Genomic DNA, 20,626 nt, shown 5'->3' with positions numbered 1-20,626 from the left:
AACACCACAGAATACAATCACAAGAGAACATTATGAAAAACTAGATGCCAACAAATTAGACAACCTAGAAGAAATAAATTCCTAGAAACATATAACCTACCAAAATTGAAGCAGGAAGAAATAGAAATTTTGAACAGACTTGTTTAACCAGCAAAGAAGTTGAATCAGTAATCAAAAATCTCCCAACAAACAAAAGTCCAGGACCAGATGGCTTTGCAGGCTAATTCTACCAAACATTTAAAGAAGAGTGAATACCTGCTCTTCTCAAACTATTCCAAAATATAGAAAAGAGGAAAACCCAAATTCATTCTATGAGGCCAGCATTACCCTGATACCAAAACCGGATAAAGACACCACTAAAAGAGCTACAGTTGAATATCCCTGATGAACGTAGATGCAAAAATCCTCAACAAAATACTAGGAAACTGGATTCAACAATACATTAAAAATACCATTCACCACCATCAAATGGGTTTAATTCCTGGGTTGCAAGGGTGGTTCAATATTTGCAAATCAATCAACATGATACATCACATCAGTAAGAGAAGGATAAGAACCATATTATTTCAGTAGACAGAGAAAAAGCATTTGACAATGTACAACATCCATTCCTGACAAAAACCCTCAACAAGTAAGTTTAAAGGGAACATGCCTCAACATAATGCCATATATGAAAACCCACAGCTAACATCATCTTGACTGGGGAAAAACTTAGAGCTTTTCCCCTAAGGTAAGGAACAGAATAAGGATGTCCACTCTCCCCACTTATGTTCTTCATAGTACTGGAAGTCCTAGCCTCAGCAATCAGAGAGAGAGGAAAAGAGAAGAGAAAAAATGAAAGAAAAGAAAGGGGGAAAGAGAGAGAGAGAGGAGAGGACAGAAGAGAGAAAAATAAAAGAAAGGAAAGAAAGAAAATAAATGCATCCAAATCAGTAAAATCTTTACTATTTGCAGATGACACAATACTATATATAGAAAACCCATAAGACTCTACCCAAAAACTATTAGAACTGATAAATTCAGTAGTCACAGGACACAAAATTAATGTACAGAAATATGTTGCAATTCTATAGACCAAAAATGAAGAAAGAGAAATTAAGAAAACCCCCATTTATGGGGTGCCTGGCTGGCTCGGTCGGGAAAGCGTGTGACTCTTGATCTTGGGGTCATGGATTCAAGTCCCATTTTGGGTATACAGCATACTTTAAAAAATATATATCCCGTTTACAATTGCACCAAGAATAATAAGATATCTAGGAATAAACGTAACCAAAGAGGTGAAAGACCTGTACTCTAAAAACTATAAAACACTGGTGACAAAATTGAAGATAGCACAAAGAAATGGAAAGACATTCCATGCTCAGAGATTGGAAGAACAAATATTGTTAAAATATCTGTACTACCCAAAGCAATCTACACATTCAATGCAATCCGTATCAAAATACCAACAGCATTTTTTGACAGGACTGGGACAAACAATTCTAAAATTTGTATGGAACCACAAAAGACCCTGAATAGCCAAAGCAATCTTGAGAAAGAAAAGCAAAGCTGGGGCATCACAATTTCAGACTTCAAGTTATATTACAAAGCTGAAGTGTTCAGGTCTCACGTTTATGTCCTTAATCCATCTTGTGTTTATTTTTGTGTATAGTGTAAGAAAGTGGTCCAGTTTCTTTTGCATGTTGCTGTCCAGTTTTCCCAGCACGATTTGCTGAAGAGACTTTTTCCCATTGCATATTCTTTGCTGCTTTGTCAAATATTAGTTGACCATATAGGTGTGTGTTTATTTCTGGGTTTTCTGTTATGTTCTGTTGATCTATGTCTCTGTTGTGCCAGTGCCATATTGTTTTGGTGAAATATCAACTAAATAAATGGAGGAATATTGCACGTTTGTGGTTAGAAAGACTCAATATTGTCAAGATGTCAGTTCTTATAAATTTGGTCAATAGATTCAACACAATCCCAGTCAAAATCCTAGCAAGTTATTTTGTAGATATTAATAAGGTGATTGAAGTTTATAGGGAGAGGCAAAAGACTGCAAATAGCCAATCCAATATTGAAGGAGAAGAACAGAGGACTGCCACTACCTGACTTCAAGACTTACTACAAATTACAGTAGCCAAGACAGTGCAAAAAGAATAGACAAATAGGTCAGTGGAACAAAATTGAAAGCCCAGAAATATACCCATATTAATATAGTAAGCTGATTTTTGACAAAGAAGCAAAAGTAATTCAATGGAGCAAAGATAGTCTTTTCAACAAATGGTGCTGGAACAACCGGACATTCAGATGCAAAGAAATGAATCTAGACACACATCTTACACCCTTAGCAAAAATTAACTCAAAATAGATCATAGACCTAAAAGTAAAATGTGAGACTATAAAACTCCTAAAAGATAAAGTAGAAAAAACCTACATGACTTTGGGCAATGACTTTTTAGATACAACACTGAAGACACAATCCATGAAAGAAATAATTGCTAAGCTGAATTTCATCAAAATTAAAAACTGCTCTGCGAAAGACCACATCAAGAGAATGAGAAGACAGGCCACGGACTGGGAGAAGACGTATGCAAAAGACACATATGAGAAAAGACTGTTATCAAAAATATACAAAGAACTCTTAAAACTCAATAAGAAAATGAACAATCCAATTTAAAAATGGCAAAATATCTGGGGCACCTGGGTGGCTCAGTGGGTTAAGAAGCATCCATCTGACTCTTGATTTCAGCTCGGGTCATGATCTCACAGTTTGTGAATTCTGACAGCATGGAGCCTGCTTGGGATTCTGTCTCCTTCTTTCTCTGCCCCTCCCTTGCTTCCTCTCTATCTCCCTGTTTCAAAATAAATAAAAATAAACTTCAAATAAAATGGCAAAACACCTAAACAGACACCTCACCCAAGAAAGTATACAGATGGCAAGTAAGCATATGAAAAGATGTTCAACAACATATGTCATTAGGAAATCGCAAATTAAAACAAGGATGAGATATTACTACATTTGGATTTTAGAATAGCCAAAATCCAAAATACTGATTACACCAAATACTGGTGAAGATATATAGTAAAGGGAACTCTCATTAACTACTGCTGGGAATGCAAAATGGTACAGTCACTTTGGAAAACATTTCAGTTTCTTACAAAACTAAACATCTTCTTACCATAAGATCCAGCAATCGTGGTCCTTAGTATTTACCCAGATGAACTGAAAATTTATGTCCACACAAAAACCTGCACACAGATATTTATAGCAGCTTTATTTATAATTACCAAAACTGGGAAGCAACTAAGATGTTCATCAGTAAGTGAATGGATAAGTAAACTGTGGTACATCCAGTCACTGGAATATTATTCGTTGCTAAAAAGAAATGAGCTATCAAGTCTTGAAAAGACATGGAGGAAACTTAAATGCATATTACTAAGGGAAAGAAGCCAATCTGAAAAGGTTACCTACTCTGTGATTCCAACAATATGACATTCTGGAGAAGTCAAAACTATGGTGATAGTGAAAAGTTAGATCAGTGGCTGCTGGAGGTTAGTGGGAAGGGAGAGAAATAGGAGGAACTAATATTAAGGGTTTTCCAGGCATGTCATTATACATTTGTCAAACCCCATAGAATGTACAACACCAAGAGTGAACCCTAATGTAAACCATGGACTTTGGGTAATGATAATGGGTCAATGTTGATTCATCAGTTGTAACTAATGTGCCGTGGTGGTATTGGATGCCGATAGTGAGGGAGATTGTATGTGGGGAGAGGAGTACATGGGAATGCTCTGAAGTTTTTCAATTTTGCTGTGAACCTAAAGCTGCTTTAAAAACTAAAGTTTTATTAATTTACGTAAAAGTTACATGTACTGAGGTACCTGGGTAGCTCGGTTGGTTGAGCATCTGACTTCAGCTCAGGCCATGATCTTGCAGTTCCTGAGTTCGAGCCACACAATGGGCTTGCTGCTGTCAGTGCAGAGTCCACTAAGCTCTGAACTGTCCCCCATTCTCTCTGCTCCTCCCCCGCTTGCACTCTCTCAAAAAATAAACATTTTTTAAAAAGTTATACGTACCAATCCAAGAAATTCAAATACTCTAAGGTAGTGTTAGTCCCCGGCTCATTATTTGCCAGTTTTTCTGGCTTTTGTCACGTTTTTAAAGTTGTTTGTTTTTAATTTCAGCCTTATTGAGGTGTAATTCAATTGAAGTGTAAATAACATTATAAGATATTTAAAGTATACATTGCGGTGATTTGATATACATATATATTGTGAAAGGCTTCCCTCCATTTGTTAATTAGCAACACTTATTTTCTTAATCAAAATTTCACACATTATAATTAAACTTTAATGTCATTCTGTCACATTTTCTAAAAATCCTTGGGGCGCCTGGGTGGCGCAGTCGGTTAAGCGTCCGACTTCAGCCAGGTCACGATCTCTCGGTCCGTGAGTTCGAGCCCCGCCGTCAGGCTCTGGGCTGATGGCTCGGAGCCTGGAGCCTGTTTCCGATTCTGTGTCTCCCTCTCTCTCTGCCCCTCCCCCGTTCATGCTCTGTCTCTCTCTGTCCCAAAAATAAATAAACGTTGAAAAAAAATTTTAAAAATAAATAAATAAATAAATAAAAATCCTCAGCATTTTAAATGAACAGATTAACATAGAAAGATTTGCTATCCTACAATGCTGCATCTTTCTGCACGATAGTGGTAGAATAGTGTTTTCATGAATTTAGACATTTAGGATCCTTACTTAAATGGGCTTTTTTAAAGTTTTCTTCATGTGGGTCTTGAAATTTCCTAAGAAGTTTACTCCACAGACTTTTTAACTTTCTTTTTTTTTAAAAATATGTGTATAGGTGTGCATGAATGACTCATTCGGTAAGTGTCTGACTCTTGGTTTCAGCTCAGATCATGATCCCACAGTTTGTGAATTTAGGCCCCACTTCAGACTCTGCCCTGACAGTGCAGAGCCTGTTTGGGATTCACTCTCTCTGCCTCTCTCTCTGTCTCTCTCCTTCCCTCCCTCCTTCCCCCCACTCTTTCTCTCAAAATAGATAAGTAAACTTAAAAAAAAATATGTGTGTATAGATATACATTGCACGCACACACACACGGCGGCAGGGGAGGGAATGTATAAAGCAAACATATAGTAGAACAAATTAAGTTAAAGCCCATGCCGCCATATTGCCTGTATTATAAAAGTTGTAGATATGTTTCTTTGTTCAATGTACATTCTACCTCCATGCCTTGCCACCCTCCTCCTCTCAACTACTTCCTAATTTTCATGATGCTCACTTGCTTTTCGCTATAGTTTTACTATATGTGTGTACCTAAATAATATAGTTTGCTTCTGCCTATTTTTGGACTTTATATGAACGGAATCTAAATGAAAACGCTATTTCTCTGTTCACATCATTTCTGATACCAAACGTGTGGGGAGTTTTTCCTTATAATAACTAATTCTCCAACTCTGGACATCACTGAGCGTCCCTACAGTTTCACTCAATTCTGATACTACCTGGAATTAGTGCAGAACCCACAGGTTAAGGGCTCAATCCCACATGACTGCCCCCCATACAGATGCCAGTCACAAGTAGTTGGGCCCTAGTTACCCACCATTCTGTCCAACTTGGCTATAAATTGGGGGTTCCCATGACCCCCTTCCTAAGTTTTGATAATAACAGCTCACAGAACTCAGGGAAACACTTTACTTAACTATTACCAGTTTATTATAAAGGATGCAAGTGAACATCCAGATGAAGAGCTACATACAGCAAGGTCCAGAAGGGTCCCGAGTGCAGGAGCTTCTGACCCCCTGGAGTTTGAGGTACGCCTCCCTACTGGTATGTGGATGTATTCACCAACCTGGAAGCTCTCCAAACTGTTGCTTAGGATTTTTATGGAGGCTCCAGGACATGAGTCTTGTTGATTAAAATCGTTAGCCATTGGTGATTAACTCAATCTCCAGCTCCTCTCCCTTCCCCAGAGACTGAAGAAGTAGGGCTGAAAATTCTAACCCTCTAAACGCCTGGTTGGTTCCTCTGACAACTAACCCCAATCCTGAAGCTGTGTAGGGGTTTTCAGTCATTAGCAAACTCAGGTATGGTTGAAAGGGACTTATGAATAACAAAAGACAGTCCTCTTACCCTATCACTCAGCAAATTACAGGGGTTTATTGGAGTTCTGCCGGGAACCAGGGATAAGGGCCAAGACAGTAGTCCCCTCCTTTCTTCAGTTTCACTTTCTGAGGTTTCAGTGACCCAGGGTCAGGTGCAGTTTCTAAGACAATGACCCCCTTCTGACATATCATTAGAAGGTCCATAGTAGCCTAACACTTCATCACAACGCCTACATCCACCATTCACCTCACTCATCTCATCACACAGGCATTTTATCATCTCACATCGTCACAAAAAGGATGAGTATAGTACAAGAAGTTATTTTGAGACAGAAACCACAATCACATAACTTTTATTACAGTATATTGTTACAATTGTTTCCTCTTATGAGTTATGGTCATTAATCTTTTACTTTGCCTAATTTAAAAATTAAATTTTATGATAGGAATGTATGCATAGGAGAAAACATGTAGGGTTCAGTATCATCTGCGAGTTTACACCTTCAGTGAGGGTCTTGGAAAGTATCCCCTGTGGACAAGGGGGGGACTACTGTATATCACAATGTCACAGAATCATATTGTATGTTATTCTCTTTTGTTTTTCTTTTAGCTTCAATATTATGTTTATAAAATTAATCACTGTTGGGGTGCCTGGCTGTCTCGGTCAGTAGAGTGTGCAACTCTTGATCTCCGTGTTGTTAAGTTCAAGCCCCAAGTTGGGTGTAGAGATTACTTAAAAAAAATAAAATCTTCTAAAGCAGTTAATGTTATTGCATGTGCCTTTAATTAGTCATTTTCTTCTCTACATAGTATTCCCAAGTCAGTCACTGCCAAGTTCCTTCTAGTTTGTGGCTTGTCTTACAACTTTAAGGTACTTTTGATAAACAGTAAGTCCTAATTTTGATGTAGTCAAATATTCTTTTATGGTTTACCCTTTGTATCTTAAGAAATCCTTCCTTACACAAATATTATAAAGATGTTCTCTTGTTTTTTTTCCTAAAAAAATTTTAACTGGGTTTTTCATTTCTTTAATAAATCTGAAATTGATTTATGATTTTGGCATGAAGTTAAGATCTGATTTCATTTTTCTCCCTGAATGGGTAGTGGTACCATTTAAAGTTCCATCCTTTTCTTCATAATCTTTTTTTTTTAAACACTTTTTATTTTAATTTTTTTTTAACGTTTATTTATTTTGAGACAGAGAGAGACAGAGCATGAACGGGGGAGGGTCAGAGAGAGAGGGAGACACAGAATCCGAAGCAGGCTCCAGGCTCTGAGCCATCAGCCCAGAGCCCGACGCAGGGCTCGAACTCACAGACCGTGAGATCGTGACCTGAGTTGAAGTCGGACGCTTAACCGACTGAGCCACCCAGGCGCCCCATTCTTCATAATCTTTAATACCACCTCTGACATAAATCAAATTTTTCTAAATGTATGGGTCTGTTTGTAAACTTGCTCTTCTGTCCATTTATCTGTTTGACTAGTGCCAATAGCACACTGTCTTCTTCAGAATTGTCTTGGCTATTCTTGGTCTTTTGTTTTTCCTTTCAAATTTTATTTTATTTTATTATTTTTAAATTTTTTAATGTTTATTCATTTTTGAAAGACAGAGAGCACAAGCAGGGGTGGGGCAGAGAGAGAGGGAGACACAGAATCTGAAGCAGGCTCTAGGCTCTGAGCTGTCAGCACAGAGCCCTATGCAGGGCTCAAACTCACGAACTGTGAGATCATGACCTGAGCCAAAGTCGGATGCTCAACCAACTGAGCCACCCAGGCGCCCCTTTCCTTTCAAATTTTAGAGTTAACTTCTAAGTTCCTCAGTAAAACCTGCTTAGACATTGAGATGGTACTGAATTTGTATGTCAGTTTGGGGAGAATGGCATATTTATTACATTGCGTCTTCTAATTCATGGGCAATGGTATATACTTTCATTTATTTAGGCTTATGTTCATGTTCTTCAGTATGCTTCCATAATATTTTTTTGCACAGGTCTTGCACATCTCTAGTTAAATTTGTTCCCAGGTACTGTGTTTGTCAGGATAAGCTATGTTATACTGTGGCTTAAAACAAGGTTTATTCCATTCACACTACTACATGCCCATTGCAGGTGGGGTAGAGGAGGAGGGATGTCTGCATATCATAGTCCTGTGGAGACACAGGCTGACAGAGTTGCCATTATCTTGAACATGGCCATGAGACAGACACATCAGAAGGAAAAGAAACCTTTGGAGCGTCTGCATCCAAAAAGGCCCAGCCCAGGAGTAATACATGTTACTTCCCCTCATAATTTATTGGGCAGAATTAATCACATGACTCCACCTAGTCATGGGATTCAGGAACTACAGTCTACCATGTATCATGGAAATGTTCGGCAACCCACAAAAATAACTACCACATAATAAGTAAACAAACTTTTTTTTTTTAAAGGGGGGGGGTCATCTGGGTGGCTCAGTCAGTTAAGTGTCAGACTCTTGATTTCAGCTTAGGTTCTGATTTCATGGTTGTGGAATCAAGCCCTGCATCGGGCTCTGTACTGAGTATGGAGCCTGCTTGGGATTTTCTCTCTCCCTCTCTTCCCCTCTCCTGCTTGCATGCACGCTCTCTCCCAAAATAAGTAAACAAATGTTTTAAAAAATAACTACCACCTGTAGTGTGTGTGTGCATATGTGCACATGCATGTGTATACAAATATATACAAACACATTCATATACATGTATATGTTTTTTGTGTTGATATTGTATGGATTGCCTAGAATTTTGCCCTAGATGGCATAATTCATATAGAATATAATATGAGTGATTTCCCCTGAAGTTGTGAGATGTGGGAGTTATACAACATGAGGCTACTGTTGTTGAAGTATTAAAAAATGTAATTTTTATATCCAACAACCATGATAAATGCTCTTATTCTGATATTTATCTATAGATTCTTTTGAGTTTTTCATGTAAATAATCATATTATTCATGAAGGACAGTTTTATTTTCTAATTTTTACAATTTTTATATCATATTTTCCTGCATTGCATATACAACATTGGTACACTGCTGAATAGAATTAGCAACAGTAAGCATCTTTGATGTGCTTCTGATTTTACAGGGAATGTTTTCAGTGTTTCAGTGTAACATTTACTATATGTGCTTTGGAAATAACTTTTAATAGATAAGTATGTTTTCTTCTATTTCTACTTTGAGGGGTTTTTTTTCCCCTCTTTTTAAGAATGGATGTTGAATGTGTTATCAAATGCTTTTTGGCCTCTTCACATGATCATATGATTTTCTCCTTTATGTGATGAGTTATATTAATTGATTTTTTTTTTTTTTTTAATGTAAGCTAGCTGTGATTCCTAGGTAAACTCATCTCGGTTGTGCTGGATTTAGTTTAATAGTGTTTTGTTTAGAATTTTTATGTCTGTGTACACAAGTGATATTGACTTATAACATTTCCTTCTTTCAGATTTTGTATCAAGTGTATGCTAAGTCATAATAGGAGTCAGAGGTAGCCCTTCATTTTTTGATACTCTCAAATAACTTGTATAAAAGTAGAATAATTTTTTCCTTGAATTTTTAGCAAAACTAAACAGGTGATTTCTAAAATCACCTTGACCTGGAGTTTTTTGATGGAAAAAATTTCAACTACTGATTTATTTCTTTATTGGTTAAAGGACTATTTTGATTTTTTTCTTTCTTCTTGAGTCAACTTAAAAATGTCTTTTCATTAAGGAAAATCTCAAACATGAAAAATATAGCAAATTGTATAATGATCCCCCATGTACCCATCACCCAGTTTCTTGAGTCAGTTTTGCTAAGCTTTATTTTTCCAGGGATTTATCTGTTTCATCCAAGTTCCCAAGTTTTTTCGACATAAAATTATTCATAACATCTTCTAATCTTTTTTATCTTAAAAACATCTGTAATTTTGTCCTATTTTCATTCTTAATATTGGTTATATTTGTGCCTTTGTTCTCAAATTTCTTCTCAGATGTTTGCCAATTTTAATAATCTTTTAGAACAACAACCTGTAACATTGTTGCACTTCTCTGCTGTGTTCTCTGTTTCGTTCATTTCTGCTCTTGTTATTATTTCCTCTGTTCTGCTTTCTTTGGGGTATTTTTTCCTTTTTCTGCTATCAAAAGGTTTGTGCTTAGCATGTTAATTTTCTTCCATTCCACTTTTCTAATTAAGTGTGTAAGTGTGCATTTTTTTCTACATAGTGATTCTGCAAGCCACATTTTAATAACTGGTATTTTTGTTATTGTTCAGTTCTAAAATTTCTCTAATTTGTGATTCCTCCTTTGACCTATTTGCAGTTATATGGAGTTTTTCCTAGTTATTCTTTTGTGCTGCTTCCTAGCCTAATAGTATTTTGGCCTGAGTGATAATCTTTTTGACATTGACTAAGATGTACTCTGACTCCTGGTTTGTGGTCAATTTTTGTAAATATTTCGTGTAATTGTGACTATCTATTCTGAATCCTTCAGATGAAGCTTACTAAATGTGTTCAAATCTTGGGGTGTACCTGGGTGGCTCAGTCGGTTAAGTGTCCAACTCTTGATTTCAGGTCAGGTCATGATCTCGCAGTTCATGAGTTCAAGCCCTGCGTCACGCTCTGCACTGACAGTGTAAAGCCTGCTTGGGATTCTCTCTCCCTGCCCCACCCCACCCCCTCTCTTTTTCTCTCTGTCTCTCAAAATAAAAACTTTAAAAAAAGTGTTCAAATCTTTTGTATCCATAATAATTTTTTTTGTTTGAGTAATCTAGCAATCAAGAAAGACATGTAAAAGTTTCTTACAATGACTGGATATTCCTTTTTCTCCTTGTATCTGTTTTTGCTTTATGGAGACTGTTATTAGGCATATAGTTTTAAAATTATTATATCTTGATGAAATAAGTCTTTTATTGTACAGTAGCCTCTTTATCTCTAGTAACACTATTTTCCTTGAAATCTAGTTTGTCTGACATTAGTATAGGTACACTGGCTTTCTTTTTGGTCAGTTTTTCTTGTTATAACCTCTCCCGTGTTTTTACATTTGTATATAATTTCTCGCTTTTATTAGGTTGGTTGATCAGAGTATCTAGCTAGCCCTTCTGATCAGAAATGGAACTTTTTTTTTTAAATACTGGATTTACTAATACTTCATAGAGAATATTTGCATTCATATTCATCAATGAGATTGATGGATAATTAGGCTATTAATTTTCATCCACACTGAGACAGTTTTGAGAGTTGAAAGGGAGTACAATATTTTAACATGTGTGTGGCACAGAGATTGATTTTAGTACCATGGGCAGGTGTCATTAGGGTTTATGAAGTACCTAATCATTTTGGCAAGGAATGGAGGTAAAGATAGGAGGTTTTCCAATAATGAACCTAGTTAGGGCTCAGACTTACACTGTTGGTTTTATAACTGTTATTGCATTACTCTACATATCTGACTATAAGGTAATTACATATTGAATGAAGTTGTACAGAGAAAAAAGGAAACGGACCTGGGTTTGAATGTGTATAATCCTTAGGTAATGACCTAACTCCTCTGAACTCCATTTTCCCCATCTGTGTAATGGAGATTATAAGGCCTACCTGACAGGGATATTGTGAAAGTTAAAGATACGTGCAAGCACTCAACATGTTCTTAGCACATAGTAGATTCTCTTATATTAGCTTACCTTCTTTAGTTTCTGTTGTAAGTAAGTAAGTTGCTTTTCCAAACAAAGGTTGCTTTTTCCCTTGTGACTTAAGGTTGCAATCTTCCCTACTACTCCCCTATTTACCTTGGATCGGAAAAAATTTCCCACTATGCCCTCAGTTATATGCATGTGGCATTTGGATAATTTAAGATGGTATAGAAATTGACAGATTGACAGTAGCAAAATTTTGACCAAAGGAAATACTAATGCTTATGGTATATAAAATGTATAAATTTTCAGTGAAGTGAAAAGGTAAAATATGATTATCCTTAAAAGCTCAGATGCAGATCTTCTTAGATAAAGCAAAGGCTCCCTACTTGACCACTTATATTCTCATATTTTAACAGGACTTCATTGACTTAACCAGAGAAACCAGACCAAGGGCAAAGGATCGCAATGGACTCTGTGTGATTGACCTGACAAGAACTGAAGAAGAAAATAGACCTATTGCCACTCTTGACTTGACGCTAGAACCTGTTGCTCCTTCCCAGAAGGAGCCAGCCAGTCTTCAGACATGTGCCAGCCTCTCCAGCAAAGAGGTGATGGAAGGGCGGGTAGACAGAAGCTCTCGGCCTGCAGCACGGAGAATCATTAACAGCGATCCTGTGGATTTGGACCTTTTGGAAGAAACCGCATTTGAAGGTCCACAACCTCCTACATCCGTCAGTGGGGACTCTATTTATGCAGCAGAGCCAAATTGCAGCTCAACTGCATTCAAAGGTGACCTTGGCTTCTTGGCAAGCCTACAGCTATCTTCAGATGTTCACTCCCATTCCCCAACAAGCAATAATGGTAGCAGCAGCAATCAGAGGGCACACTTGCCAACCCCACAGCAAGATGTGCCTTGCCCACCACAAGCCTTGCCATGCCCACTGCGAGCCTTGCCATGCCCGCTGCGAGCCTCGCCCTGTCCACCACGAGCCTCCTCGTGCCCACCACGAGCCTTGTCATGCCCACCACAAACCATGCAGTGCCAACTACAAGCTTTGCCTCACCCGCCTCAAGAAGTTCCATGCCCTCCTCAAGAGACGCCATGCCCTCAGCAGAAGGTGCCAAGCCCACCTAAAGACTCATCGTGGCGACCTCAGTACTCACCCAGCCCACCTCAAGACTCACTGTGCCCACCTCAAGACTCTCTGGGCCTACCTCAAGATGTACCAGGCCCACCTCAAAACATATCATATCCACAAGATGTGGCACACTTACGGGATATGCCACAGTCACTGGGAGATGTGCCACACTCATCAAGAGACACACCACAGTCGCCAGAAGACGTGCCACGGTCACCAAGACATGTGCCACAGTCACCAGTAAGCATGTCACAGTCACCATCAGACATGCCACAGTCACCAGCAGATGCGCCACAGTCACCAGAAAGCGTGCCACGTTCACCTGGAGAAGTCCCACACTTCCCAGGAGATATGTTCCGTTCAGCTGGAGACATGCCTTGCTTGCCAGGAGACATGCTACACTCACTTGGAGATTTGCCTCACTTACGACAAGACTGGCCTGACCCTCCCCAAAATGATATACAGAACCATGACATCCCTATGGATGTCTCAGCTCCATCTTCTCCAAGGTCCTCTCCCAGTACACAGTCTCCACAGTTTGAAACTTCTTTAGAGAAAGTTCCTTGGCTCTCTGCTACAGAAACACCAGCTAGAAAAGAGAGATCACTGTCAGAGCCTGCTAACCCCGAGTCTGCCCAGGTACAAGCACGAACACCACAAGGTGGGTTATACAGCAGACCATGCCTGCATAGACTGAAGTACTTCTTACGACCTCCAGTGCATCACCTCTTCTTCCAGACACTAATACCAGATAAAGACACAAGAGAGGTGAGCTAATATGTCTTCCCCTAGGGATTAGGTGTCCTTTGTATAGGCCTAGCATAAATATGCATGAAAGAACAGGCCCAGTATAAATTTGATATTTTTATCTTTCCTCCACTTGTGGAACCATCTAGTGTAGTCAGACCTGGGTTCAAATTTCGCCCCCACAGTGAAAAACTGGCACTGTAGAAGTCACTTTTCCTTTCTGAGCCTTAGCTTCTTTCCTATATGTAAAATGGAGATAAAAACATACCTCACAGGATCATTAAATGACATAACATATGTAAAAGTGTCTGTTAGAGTGTCTGGCTCATTATAGGTCTTCATCAAATGCTTCTCTTCAATTCCTATGCCTTTCCCTTCCTGATGCCCTTATTACAGCTCCCATATCACAGAAATAGTGAGACCCTTGACACTTCAGTGCTTCCAAAATTATTACTTTCTGACTTTTGGGGAGGAAATTCAGTTTTAAGATTTTAATGGGAGGGGCGCCTGGCTGGCTCAGTCAGTTAAGCAACCAAGTCTTGATTTCAGCTCAGGTTATGATCTCACAGTTCATGAATTCGAGTCTGACCCCCCCTCCCACCCCATCGGGTTCTGCACTGACAGTGCGGAACCTGCTTGGGAGTCTCTGTCTCCTTCTCTCTCTGCCCCTCCCCTCTTCATGAGTGCATGCACACTTCCTCTCTCTCTCTCTCTCTCTCTCTCTCTCAAAAATAAACATTAAAAAAAAAGACTTTAATGGAAATGCTACTTCCCATTCGTCTTTATTAAGCTGTGAGAACTAAACCAGATGCTTTTCTTAGCAGATGTAAGAAAAAGTTTGTGGCTAGGTTTTACAATATGAAGCTATTTTTTCATCATCCATAACCATATTCTCAATGTTAAGAAGACTGGCTTGAGGGGCACCTGTGTGGCTCAGTTGGTTACGCCTCTGACTCTTGATTTCAGCTCAGGTCATGATCTCATGGTTCATGAGGTCAAACCCCAAGTCAGGTTCTTCACCAACAATGCGGAGCCTGCTTGGAATTCTCTCTCTCTCTCTCTCTCTCTCTCTCTCTCTCTCTCTCTCTCTCTCTTTTTTTGCCCCTCCCTGGCTCAGGCTCACTCTCCCTCACAATAAATAAATATATAAACCTTAAAAAAAAAAAATACTGGCTTGAGGTAGTCCATGAATTCAGAAGGTGCATTCTTGGAGCAATCAGGAATCCCATGTAGCCTGTATCAGGCATTCACATCGATTTGGCGTTGAAGATTGAATTTTTTTCTCTCATTTTAATTGTTGTTGTATCTTCTAATACGTTTTATGTCTTCTCTTTCAGAATGACTCTCCCTAACTACCCTAGCTCATTCTCTTTATTCCTGTGGGTTTGCCTCAGGATGGTGATATATCAGTCCATTATCAAGAGCATTTGGAGGACTTGAGAGAGTTTGTGTTTCCTTAGTCAAGGCCGTAGTGCTTTGTAAGTGCTGCACAAAGTAGCGAGGCCACCAGTAGATGCAAATGGGACACCACATCCCCTTTCTGTGTAAATACAGCTTGGATTATAAGATGGCAGTTAGGCCAAACAAAGGGGATTTTTCTTCCTCATCTTTATTTCTTACCTTAAAGAACTTCGGCCATCTAGAATCCATCTGTAAATCTTTTTGGTCTCTCCTATTATTTCTTTTGGGCTTTTAATAAGTACTTCTTCAACCAGGTCGTTTTCCCCCCAGAACTTCTTAGCCAGTCCCCACGCTGCCTGCCGCCTACCAGCCTTTGGCCTTAACTCCTCTGAGTCTTTCTTTGTTTACTCTAAAATAAGTCATAATGCTCATATCATAAAGTTGTTTGACCTAAAAGTAAATACATAAAGCACAAAGCCACCTTTCAAGGCCTAAAGAAATACTTTATAAGTCTTAGTTCCCCTTAAGTATATGGGCATCAAAAGAATTTGTAAACTTTATCTGCTGTAGATGTCCCCATTTGTAGGCAAGAAATGCATAATATAGGTTCAAATATAGGTAAGGTGCCTCACATGTGAAATAGTCACAAAAGCAATATTGTTTGTTCTTCTCTTCTCTGGCTCTTAATTTTCATTACATGACATGTACAGTATTGGTCTCTGATCAGTGAGATAAAGGGTTACCCTTAGGTGATTTGAGGCATAAGGAAAGCTAACTAGACTTCTCCGGAAAATTTTCTGGAAGGACAATTCTAGTCATCACTGTTTTACTGTCATATATAAGCTGTCAGACCTTTGGTTGATGTTTTAAATTTAATACTTGGGGTGCCTGAGTGGCTCAGTCAGTTGAGCATCCAGCTCTTGATTTTAGCCCAGGTCATGATCCCAGGGTCATGAGATCAAACCCCACATCGGATCCGCACTGGACATGGAGCCTGCTTAAGATTTTCTCACGGTGCCTGGGTGGCTCAGTTGGTTAAGGGTCCGACTTCAGCTCAGGTCATGATCTCGCGGTCTATGAGTTCGAGCCCCTCGTCGGACTCTGTGCTGACACCTCAGAGCCTGGAGCTTGTTTCAGATTCTGTGTCTCCCTTTCTCTCTGACCCTACCCCGTTCATGCTCTGTCTCTCTCTGTCTCAAAAATAAATAAATGTTTAAGAAAAAAAAATTTTTTTAAACAGATTTTCTCTCTCTTTCTTTCTCTGCCCCTCTTCCCCACTCATGCGCGCGCTCTCTCTCTCTCTCTCTCTCTCCCTCCCTCCCTCTGTAAAATTAAAAAAATAATAAGTAAAATAATAAGTTTAATACTTATTCTCAGATTTTAAAAATAATACTTGCTGCTCAGTTGCCTTTTTATACATAGGCATTTAAAATATTTTAATGGGGATTTTTAACAAAAATATATTTATTATTATTGGTTTTGTTGTTGAGAGGTAGTATGAATTTAGAGGGTAGATCTGGGGTTACACCACCCATGTGTGAAACCAGCTTCTGACATTTGTTACATAACAAGTCCTTACTCTCTAAACCTCAGCTTCCTTATCTATATAATAGGAATAATAATAGTAGTAGTAGGGTTGTGAGAATTAAGATGAGGATAAGTCAAATGTTCAAAAATTATCGTCATTATTGTTATTATATTCTGATGTCAGAAAACTTTTTCATGTTTTTCCTTTTGATTCTGAAAGTAATATGTATCTATTATGGAAACATACAGAAGAGCGTATAGAGGCAAAACATCTGTAATTCCAGCACCCCAGATAATAGAAAACCACTTTTCACATATTCTCTCCCAGTCTTTATATACATACTTTTGGGAGGTGGGAGGGAAGCAACTTAACATTTACTGTTGACAGTAAATCAATAAAACGGGATCTTATTTTAACAATAAAACATATTTAAAGCATCTTTCGGGCCTCCTGGGTGGCTCAATCGGTTAAGCGTCCGACTTCAGCTCAGGTCATGATCTCACAGTTCGTGAGTTTGAGCCCCACATCAGGCTCCGTGCTGACAGCTCAGAACCTGGAGCCTGCTTGGGATTCTGTGTCTCCCTCTCTTTATCTAAGTATCTGATAATAGTATCACAACTACCCTATCTTCCCACCTTCACTCCAAAATCTACTTAGGCTAGCTCTTGACTCTCGTACTTCTTTTCTGTGCTTTTACCACAGATGAAATCATATTATATGTAGAACTTTGAATTCTTATTTTTTAACTTAATATAAGGATTTTTTCCATGTCGTTGAAAGTTTTTTAGATAAGGCTTTTCAGTCTTTTCATTTTTTATTAATTTTTCAAATGCATGGAAAATTTTGCTGTCTTGAATCTGTTTCAGATCCTGTGTATATATGTCTATAGAAACCTGTTCTAATTGGTTTATTTTTATCTCTACAGAGTAAAAGTCAAAAATTAGAACCCATTCCTCATCGAAGACTAAGAATGGTAACAAACACCATTGAAGAAAATTTTCCCCTGGGGACTGTGCAGTTTTTGATGGACTTTGTGTCACCCCAGCATTACCCACCCAGAGAAATTGTGGCTCACATCATCCAGAAAATCCTGCTCAGTGGCTCTGAGACCGTGGATGTACTGAAGGAGGCCTATATGCTTCTCATGAAAATTCAACAGTATGAACCTTTGATGTTGGTGAATCTCCTAGAGAATCTGGACTCAGGGCACATCTTTCTCTTGCCTGAGCTTGATTGAGCTAACCAATTAGAGAGGGTGACTTAGTGTATTAGTGTTATTTGGATTGCGACTAATGGGAAACCCAATCCAAACTAGCTGTAACAGCTGATAAAAGAGAATTTAATTATTCATTTTACTAGAAGCCTAGGAATAAGACTTAATTCAGTTCAGAATGGTTACCAGGATCCATTTTCCTGCTTTGCTTCTCTCTTGAGGCTCCACATAGTAGTCTTCTCAGCCTCCAGCTTTTATGAGAGAAAGCCCACTTCCTTTATAATCACACAAAAGTTCTGAAATTTAGTCTTGTAGGCTTTAATTGCAATAACATAGGACATGAGCCCATTTTTGAACCAATCACTGAACTGAGGGATAGAATATCATGATTGGCTCAATATACTTCATGGGCTGGGATCCTGGTAGGGTAAAGCTAATGGGCTAATAGCAATAAAGAGTTGATTTCTTCAAGGCAAAATTGGGGTGCTAATGTCTTCCAAAAGAGAAGTGAATACTGGGTAGCAAAAAAACTGAAGTTCTACTCCCGTCAGATGACATGGTATCATGTCAAAGGATAGACAAAAGCAGTGAGGATAAGAGGAGGTTTTTTTGTTTCTGTCATCTTCCAGATCCCATCCCTCCTTCCACTATACCCTCTAGAATTCTAATTGATGTCCCTTGAATTTCAGGCTACATCCAGCTAATGCCAAGACAGTGGAGTGGGACTGGAAGCTGCTCACTTATGTCATGGAGGAAGAGGTAACATAACAATTATGAGGGTGTATCTTTTGCATAGGAAGTTTTAACTAGAAACGAAAGTGATGACAAATCTGGTAGTAAAGTCTTTGCCATTATTCCATCCTTATATTCCCACCCTCACCAAAAAACTCCTTTTGAAATGGTATGTGCTGTCTTATAATTCAAAATTGAGTACCTTCACTTATCCCTCTCCTTCTTGAGATCCCATTGAAAATAATAGTAGATGAATAGTGAAAGATATAAAGCCATGGCAATGAAAATAAGGGGAAGGGCAATAGATTTGAATGAAAACTAGAAGAACTAAAGGAAATGTAAGTGTTGACTGGTGAAGCTAGGCGGAGAAAGCCATAGGCTGTAATACATCTAGAGGTGGCTGCAGTCAAGGAGAAAGGAAATCTCCCTTTAGAGTAAAGAGCTTTTCAACTCAGAAACACAATATATACAAGAGGGTTAGAGTCAGATGTGGGCTGTAAATCTGTTGAAAGTTTGCAGATAGAACTGACAGTCTTTCCATTCTTGAGTACAGAAAGTTCAGTCATCAGGTTACCTACCCTTCAGGCAAAAAGTCAGAGGACTTATTTTCTAAAGACATTAAATGAAACATCCGTCATAAACAAAGGCACCTAGTATAGAGTTGGTGCTGCAGAAAAGAAGTCTTCTGCATTCTGACTTTTAGGGATCCCTAAATGGCCAGCATTCTGTCTGCTCACCCAGAGCACTTGGATGGAACAAATTATTTTCAGCTTAGAATTCCATACTCAACAAAACTATTATTCAAGTATGAGTGTAACATAAAGACATTTCCAGACATGTGGGAACTTAAAAAAATATCCTCACACCCATTTCTTCAGTTACCTAAAGGTATGCATCTAAAGAAGAAGGGATTGGGGCGCCTGGGTGGCGCAGTCGGTTAAGTGTCCGACTTCAGCCAGGTCACGATCTCACGGTCCGTGAGTTCGAGCCCCGCGTCGGGCTCTGGGCTGATGGCTCAGAGCCTGGAGCCTGTTTCCGATTCTGTGTCTCCCTCTCTCTCTGCCCCTCCCCCGTTCATGGTCTGTCTCTCTCTGTCCCAAAAATAAATAAACGTTAAAAAAAAAAAAAGAAGAAGAAGGGATTAAGAAAGAGGGTGGAACAGGATCTAGGGAACACTAGATCTAATCCAAGAGAATAATACAGAGAATTCCTAAAATTATGGTGAATAGTAGACCTACAAAGCAGTCAGTCCAGATTAGAGCAGAATAATTGAGGGCTTTAAGAATGATCTGGGAAACATCACCTAGATGATAAACAAGCTCCAGGCTATTGTTCTCCATGGAGACGCCAAATTAAGAAAAACATACGGACCAGAATGCTTTTGTGAAAACTCTGGAGATCAGTTGAGAAGCCTCAGTACCCAGGAGAATGCATAATCGAGAAGGGGCTCAATGAAAGGAGTAGGAAGATTTGTGTTATTTGGTGTGCCCCTGCCCCTCCCCCGACCCTGCTTATCATGGTGCAACTGGAAGGAAACTTCACATGCCCCGGCTCCTCCCTCAAGATGGAAACAAAAAAGTGGACTTTGAGCCAGTGTCCTGGCTTGTTAGGGAGCTGCGCAAGGGACAGTTGTTTTCTCACCCGACTCAGATCACTGATGGGAATAGTGGTATAGTTTGGAAGCTGCCGAAAAGACAGGTGAGCACTGCCACATGTTAGAGCTGCAAGGAGCATGCAGTTCCACAGGCAGGTACCAGGGAAGCAAGAGATTGTGGCTCCTGAGACAAGGGCAAGCCATTTGGGAAATTAAGACAGATAAAAGCACACACTCAGTGTAGAGCCTGACGTGGGGCTAGATCTCACAACCATGAGATCATGACCTGAGCTGAAATCAAGAGCTGGATGCTTAAATGGTGCCCCCCTGACAAAAGAGTGTTTTTGAACTATCTTAAAAATGTACAAGGAACTAACAGAGAGCAGAGATAGACAACTAACTGCAGCATGAAAATTATGTGTGAACAAAATGAGAGTATTAAACAAGAAACTATTAGAATCAAACATATTCTGGACCTGAAAAGTGTAACTGAATTGAAAAATTCACTAGAAGGATTCAACAGCGTACTTGCCCAGGCAAAAGAACTTGAAGA

At 39.1% G+C, this 20,626-nt stretch overlaps 1 protein-coding gene across 1 annotated transcript in view; it reads left to right on the top strand.

The window, feature by feature from the left end:
• Window positions 1–20,626, top strand: part of SIMC1 (SUMO interacting motifs containing 1) — an 82,648-nt gene that overhangs the window by 23,225 nt on the left and 38,797 nt on the right. The window contains exons 2-4 of the mRNA XM_047854337.1: window positions 12,136–13,626; window positions 17,460–17,692; window positions 18,437–18,506. Of these exons, the coding sequence (XP_047710293.1) occupies window positions 12,136–13,626; window positions 17,460–17,692; window positions 18,437–18,506 (1,794 nt within the window). The remainder of the gene's footprint in view (window positions 1–12,135; window positions 13,627–17,459; window positions 17,693–18,436; window positions 18,507–20,626) is intronic.

The sequence above is a fragment of the Prionailurus viverrinus genome, chromosome A1, assembly GCF_022837055.1.
Source record: "Prionailurus viverrinus isolate Anna chromosome A1, UM_Priviv_1.0, whole genome shotgun sequence".
Classification (NCBI taxonomy): domain Eukaryota; kingdom Metazoa; phylum Chordata; class Mammalia; order Carnivora; family Felidae; genus Prionailurus; species Prionailurus viverrinus.
This window is presented reverse-complemented; position numbering and strand designations above follow the sequence as displayed.